We start from the raw sequence: 6,418 nt of genomic DNA, 5'->3' as shown, positions 1-6,418 counted from the left end.
CTCACTCCAGCCTGCAAACATTCTCTCAGTGTAAAAAGAGGCCAGCTAATAATGCAAGCTTTGAAAACAGAGGTTAACATACAAGGTATGAGCACCATCTATAGGAGAAGGAAAGAAACTTCAGCAAGTGTACAAAACACATGTGTGTGTTCCCATATGCCCTTCCCTTTAAAAAACTGTCAATCACTGCTACCTGATATACTTCTTGCAAGTTAGTGCTTTTCGTGACAAATGCATGACCCTGCAAGATGCCTGTACTCACAGAAGTTAATAATAATAATAATAATAATAATAATAATAATAATAATAATAATAATAATAATAATAATATCAGTCTGCAAGTCGTTTTGTAACTTTGCAGTGTTATTTGACTTTCACAAAAAGTATTCAATTAATTGCAGTTAGACAGCAGACAAATTAATACCTTATACAGAAGCGCAGCGCCACCTAGCGACAGAGGGTTGAACCTCAGCACACAGAGGCTTGGCAAAGCGGGGTTATTGGGTTCCACCGGTAATAGTTGTGTTTGGCTTGTAATAATGCATGTTACACTAATTGGTTTATTTGCTGTGGTCTGGTTCGTTATTATGCTCTATTCCAGGACATTTACCACAGAAAATCATGACCTTATTTTCGGGTTCCCTCGGTGCTCTGCCTTCAGATAAAGCGGTGACGAATACTCCCTAATCATGTGATAAGGATCAAACAGTTTCAATGACATCAACGGTGGAGGAGCTTGCGTGTGAATGATGTAAGCAATTTGTGAGTTGCTGCAGAGTCACTGCTAGTGTTTGTTTGCGTGTAAACAAGCTGAGGTCGGAATAGAAGAGTCTAGGGTTGCGCCTAAAAAAATAATACACAGTGTATTATTTAAAAATCCGCAGGTGTTGATTTAGCAGGTGGTAGTCCTGCGAATTGATAAGCGAGTTAACCATAAGGGGGTAAGCGCTTGGCAGTTTGAGGGCGAAGGGTGCGCTGAAGGAGGACTGCGAGGGTATTCCCGATTGCTTTCGTTTTGTTTCGTTTCGTTTCGGCCAAGCTAGACCAGGCAGTGCTGTTGGAAACTCCCTGGATGTGTACGGGCCTAGTTCAACAAGGAGCACAGTGTGAGTCCGCTCTCTTCCTTTATTACACTGTTATTTATTTTATATCTGTGTAGGATACGAGGGGAGATAGTATAGATTCATATATAGGATATATTATATATATATATTATATATATATATATATATATATATATATTATTTACTTATACGATAGCACAGCTTACCGAATAGCAGAGCTTACACTTTTTTTGTGTAGCGCTTCTGTTGTTGACGGTAATGTGGTGACCTAGTAATCTAAAATAAATGACATTTGTTTCACTGTTTATTTTATTATTACTATTTTGGGACAAAAGTCGGTAACAACTATAAATGGCCATTTTATTTAACCTGTGATTAGTCTTGGAGAAATTGGTGGTAAAATCTTGAGAGAAATCAGTAACTTGTGTGCGGCAAATAGGAGTTTCATTTAAATGTTGACCCTATTTATTTATGTGTTCTCACATTTTGATATTAATATAATTGCGCAAAAACGTAATTATGTTGTCAGTATTACTGGACGGTAGAAATACTTTCATTTATCATACAACAATAAGTTAGTTTTCTCGACATTATCTTATTTAAACAACTAAAGTAATCAATAGGTGTGTGTGAGATATGTGTGTATATATATGTGTGTGTGTGTGTATGTATATATATATATATATATATATATATATATATATATATATATATATATATATGTGTGTATATATATATATATATATATATATATATTAGTGTGTGGTGTTTATGTGCTGTACATGGTTTTTAATAGGAGATGGGTGGGGCAGTTTGTGTCATCTGATGACCTGAAACTGACTAATGTAATGGTTTTAATTGATCTGGTAACTTTTTCAGCTGTTATCAAGCTGGCAGGAGCACACGTTTTTGAAAATGGAATCTGAAGTGAAGGACGGAGAGGAGGAGAGTCTGCAGACTGCTTTCAAGAAGTTGAGAGTGGACGCTGAAGGGTTTGTGTAATTAAATACTCAGTACAAATTCTGATATGATACTACAAGGATGGAAATATGACTCCTATTGCATAGCAGTTTAACATATTCCAGGTTTTCCTAGGAGCTTGATTGGCTATAGTGTATAGGTAACAAGCTTAGATGTGTCTTGTTAAACTTGTAATAAAACCAGGAATGGATCAAACTCTGCAGTGGGAGTCTTATTTCTGTCCCTGCTACAACCAGTGTGATTGTAAAAGCTCAAGTGGACCGAGTGAGGTTGCTCAACCCTTTTGCCTGTGTTGGAAAGCCCAGAATCATAATGGACATTTTCACCTCCTTCAGTCACTTTCTCAGCTGGAGGGACACAATTACACAGCTCTTCCTTTGCAAGCACAGGGTAACCCACCCTGGGACCATTTTCTCCACCTCATTCTCATCAACCACAAATAGAGGGAACCCCCTGCCCAGAATTGAGTCCACTTCAGCTGGAATAATCTGCATTTTATTTGCACAGTTGTACCTATTGGTTGCATTACAAGTTTCATTAAGGTAAGCTGGGTCTTCGTATTGTATAGTGTGCTTTATTTATTGAAAATAAACAGTAAATCTCTGACAGAATTGACTGGATTACACTATGTAACACAATTTGTTCCTGGGTAGTAAGTGTTATTTCTTAATTGCTTATGCCTCAAAAGTACAGAACATGGCTATTATTCCCCACAAACTTTGCTTTTGTGACCAGGACAGTGATATTTCAAAATATCACTATTTCCAGTGAGAAAATGGGCAATTGTGTGTCTTTTCATTCACATAAAGTCAGAAAAAACAACATATGAATCCAAATTTACATGTATTTATACTAAAGTAATACAAAGATGACTACAAAAGATTTAGAAGTGAGTAGTTTTTCGAGATTTACGATTATACTGTATTTACAGTATAATTGTAAATCTCGAAAAACTACTCGCTTCTAAATTATTTATGTGAATGAAAAGACACACATTTGCCCATTTTCCCATTGGAAATAGTGATATTTTGAAATATCACTGTCCTGGTCACAAAAGCAAAGTTTGTGGGGAATAATAGCCATGTTCTGTACTTTTGAGGCACAAGCAATTAGGAAATAACACTTACTACCCAGGAACAAAAAAAAAAAAAAAATTTGTTACAGTGTTATTAGTTCCCCAGCCTAGTATAAGCATTCCATTAAGGTGTATACTGGCAAAAAAAGTGTTTAGGAAATTAACTTTGGGGGCTTATCACGTGTACAAGGAGAGAAGTCCTTGGAGAGGATGAAAATGTAACCAACACCATGCAAGCAACAGGTAGTTTTACAGTAACTCTTGCTAGATTACAAGATTGGCACATACTGCATGCAGTTATTCTTCCCTGGTTTGGATGAAGTGTGAATTCAAGCTGAGGGTTTGCGTTCTGTTTGTGTGTTCCCAGGTCTACTGCGGCAGCTCGAGTCTGTGAGTCAGCAAGTCAGAGAACACCAGCTCGTGCAAATGCAGAAGGAGCCAAACCGAAGACGGCGTGTTCAAAAGAGAACTGGCACGGGTGAGAGTACTGCTTTACTGGAGTCTTTCACTGTTGTATTTATTGGAAACCAAAAAGCACAACCTTGAGGAATTTGCATTTGATTTCGTACGCAGGTTAAGTTAGTCCTTTTTATAACCATTCCATAACACTGCAGGTAAATAGGTCTGCTGATTCTTGGAACATACTTTGCCACCCAAGTATGTTGGGAAATGTGTATGTGAAATATCTTAGTAAAACGTGCTAATCCTTGACTTCGTCTACATTTTCATTTTTCTACTTGTTTTTAATTCAGTAATTAGTTTGACGCCTTGTACTTGTTTATTTAGCAGACATCTTTATTCAAGGTGACTTACAGAAACTAGGGTGTGTGAACTGTGCATCGCAACTGCTGCTGCAGAGTCACTTAAAATAAGACCTCTGTTTTATGTCTCATCTTAAACACTTAATTGAGGAAGTTTAATACATACAGCAATGTCGACAGTGTAGATTTCAAGGTAATAAGAGGGAGTTTGTGCATGTACATAGGACAGATGGAAAGACAATGCTAAATTTAAACCTTAGCAGAGTTGCTAAGCGTATTGCTACGTGCAGTAAGATTTTGGTGTTCTGTTTCTGAGTGTGTTTGTAAACGTCTTATTCCTGAAACACTGGCAAAGCACCTGCTCGGTAGTTTCATGAAAAATAAAGTTATTGCACCTTCAAGTTGATTTTAATGCAGTTATAATAAACTGAGGAGTTTCAACTGAAGACTTATGCATTTAATGACAAAACGAGGCATTACTCGGTTTCAGAACTTTTTTTTTCTTCAGTTAATTTTGCATCCTCTTTTCACAATAGTTGTGCAAGAAAGACATCAAGGGGAGCTGTTCGAAGCCAGCGCAGACGCCGCTCAAAATCTCCCATCCTTCACCCTCCAAAATTCACCTACTGCAGTTCCAAAGTGTCCCCACCTACCTGCCAGCTCAAACACAAAAGCCAGCCTGACCCTAACCAAGGATGCATTTACCTCGGAGCTCCTGCTAAAAAGGAGCTTTTATCTGCAGGGAAATCCTCCCCAGTGTTCGGTGCCACCGCTTACCCACCGTACAATCTTCAGCCTGGGGGAGCTGCGGCTCCTGGAGAAATTGTGAAATCCACATCCACCTCCTCCGAAGACGATGATGTCAATGGAACTCCGAAACAATCCTCGCCGGGGAACAGCCACCAGAAGGTCCGCTCTGAAAGTAAGCTCAGTTCTAACTCCCCGTCTGACTTCCAGTCGCTGTCCAAGCTCAGCGAGGACAAGGACTGCTCCTGTCCCCAGAAAGAGTGCCAGTGCAAAAACTGGCAAGGCGTGGAGGTGTACTCCTTCACCGGCCTTCGAGACGTCATTTCGGAATGCGAGAGAAACATGGCATCGGAGGGCATTTCTCACACTCCATCGCAAAGGAGAACTGGGAGCAGTACTGCGACGACAGGGTCCCCGCGCTCCTGTTCAGAGCAAGCCAGGGCGTACGTGGACGACATCACAATCGAGGACCTTTCAGGTTATATGGAATACTATCTGTATATCCCTAAGAAAATGTCGCACATGGCAGAAATGATGTACACTTAGAGTGGTTAGCTTTTTTTTTTTTTAATGGTTAAGCATGATGGTGCAAAAGCAAGGCAATTAGAAGTTTACCTTTGTCATGCTGTTCTGATCAAGCTGCTTGTAATAAGCACTTTTTTGTGTGTGTGTCCTGTGTTCTCAATCCCAGATCTCGCACGCACACAGTGACAAGATAGATTTCAGTGAATCTGAGTTTTTATTGATCCATTGTTGCAACGATCGTTGACATGATAAAGTTGCCAAAGTTCTCCCAGAGTATTACAGGTATGATTTTCAGACTGTATGTAAAGCCAACATTGGAACTATGTTCCTGATATCAAGGACGTGAGATTTTTGTGTGGGAGCTTCCATTTCACTGTGTTGATTATACATTGTTGATGTTGCATCTGCGTAATATAACACTCATCATTCTAACATGATAGCAATCTTTTATGGTTTGTTTTGTTTTTGGGGGGTGGGGGGTATGTTTGTTTAAATAGTGATTTTCATAACCTCAGCATTATGAGATCCTGTTTGAATGTTTTGTTGGGTTTTTTCAATCAAATTCATGAGTGATGTGTGGGCTTGGGCAAAAAAACAACTAAACAACACTATGTAGTACATGTGCATTCTTTAATCTCTCCAGATATTTATTTACACCCAGATTGATGCCATTTTTACCTAGTCTGTTAATAGGTAAATATTATTTAATGCTGTGTGAACACAATTGTCTTAACAATTAGCATGTTGCTATTGAAGTTGTCCAGTCTGCTGAACTAATTGCCTTCTGGGAAATACCTTTATTTTTTTTTATTTTTTTGTTGTTGCAATTCCATTAAATTTGTAATTTAAATCAATGACTAATGGCTATGGATCCTTGCATACCAACAAAAGAAATATACTCTGCAAATGAACAAGCTAGTGAAGTGGTCTTTTTTTAAAGCGTTTTCAATGAGGTTTTAAACTGCCAGTCAGCTTTGCTTCGATTTAGTCTTCTGGTGAAGGAGTGAGTCTGGAGTATTAAAAAGCACAGGCTTCCCTGATAGGACCAGACACCAGCTCCTTCAGAAGCACTGGTCTTCTAAGTCTTTAATTAAGTGGGCTTCTTTTTTTAAACATGTGTTTCAGGCTGTGACTCTTAATCTGTTAAGGAGTATATTCTCTTGCAGGCTGCAGTCTCTTTTAACCAGATCCTACATCACAAACTTTGTGGAAAGCGTTCCGTCCTCGTCAAAGCTCTGCCGTTTCTGCTGCTAACCTCTCATTTG

The 6,418-nt window shown here is 38.8% G+C and overlaps 1 protein-coding gene across 2 annotated transcripts; it reads left to right on the top strand.

Annotated features, from left to right (window-relative positions):
• Positions 1 to 758: 758 nt before the first annotated feature.
• LOC121319470 (oxidative stress-responsive serine-rich protein 1-like) lies at positions 759 to 6,064 on the top strand. 2 transcript variants are annotated; one of them, XM_041256920.1, is made up of 5 exons: positions 759 to 1,106; positions 1,944 to 2,056; positions 2,381 to 2,587; positions 3,488 to 3,598; positions 4,418 to 6,064. In XM_041256920.1, exons 2-5 carry the CDS (start codon positions 1,980 to 1,982, stop codon positions 5,172 to 5,174), a joined length of 1,152 nt encoding a protein of 383 aa, XP_041112854.1. In that variant the 5' UTR covers positions 759 to 1,106; positions 1,944 to 1,979; the 3' UTR covers positions 5,175 to 6,064. The 2 variants fall into 2 exon arrangements, with proteins under 2 accessions (XP_041112854.1, XP_041112855.1); XM_041256921.1 differs by lacking the exon at positions 2,381 to 2,587 and having other exon boundaries at positions 763 to 1,106.
• Positions 6,065 to 6,418: the final 354 nt, after the last annotated feature.

The sequence above is a fragment of the Polyodon spathula genome, chromosome 8, assembly GCF_017654505.1.
Source record: "Polyodon spathula isolate WHYD16114869_AA chromosome 8, ASM1765450v1, whole genome shotgun sequence".
Taxonomy (NCBI): Eukaryota; Metazoa; Chordata; class Actinopteri; order Acipenseriformes; family Polyodontidae; genus Polyodon; species Polyodon spathula.
This window is presented reverse-complemented; position numbering and strand designations above follow the sequence as displayed.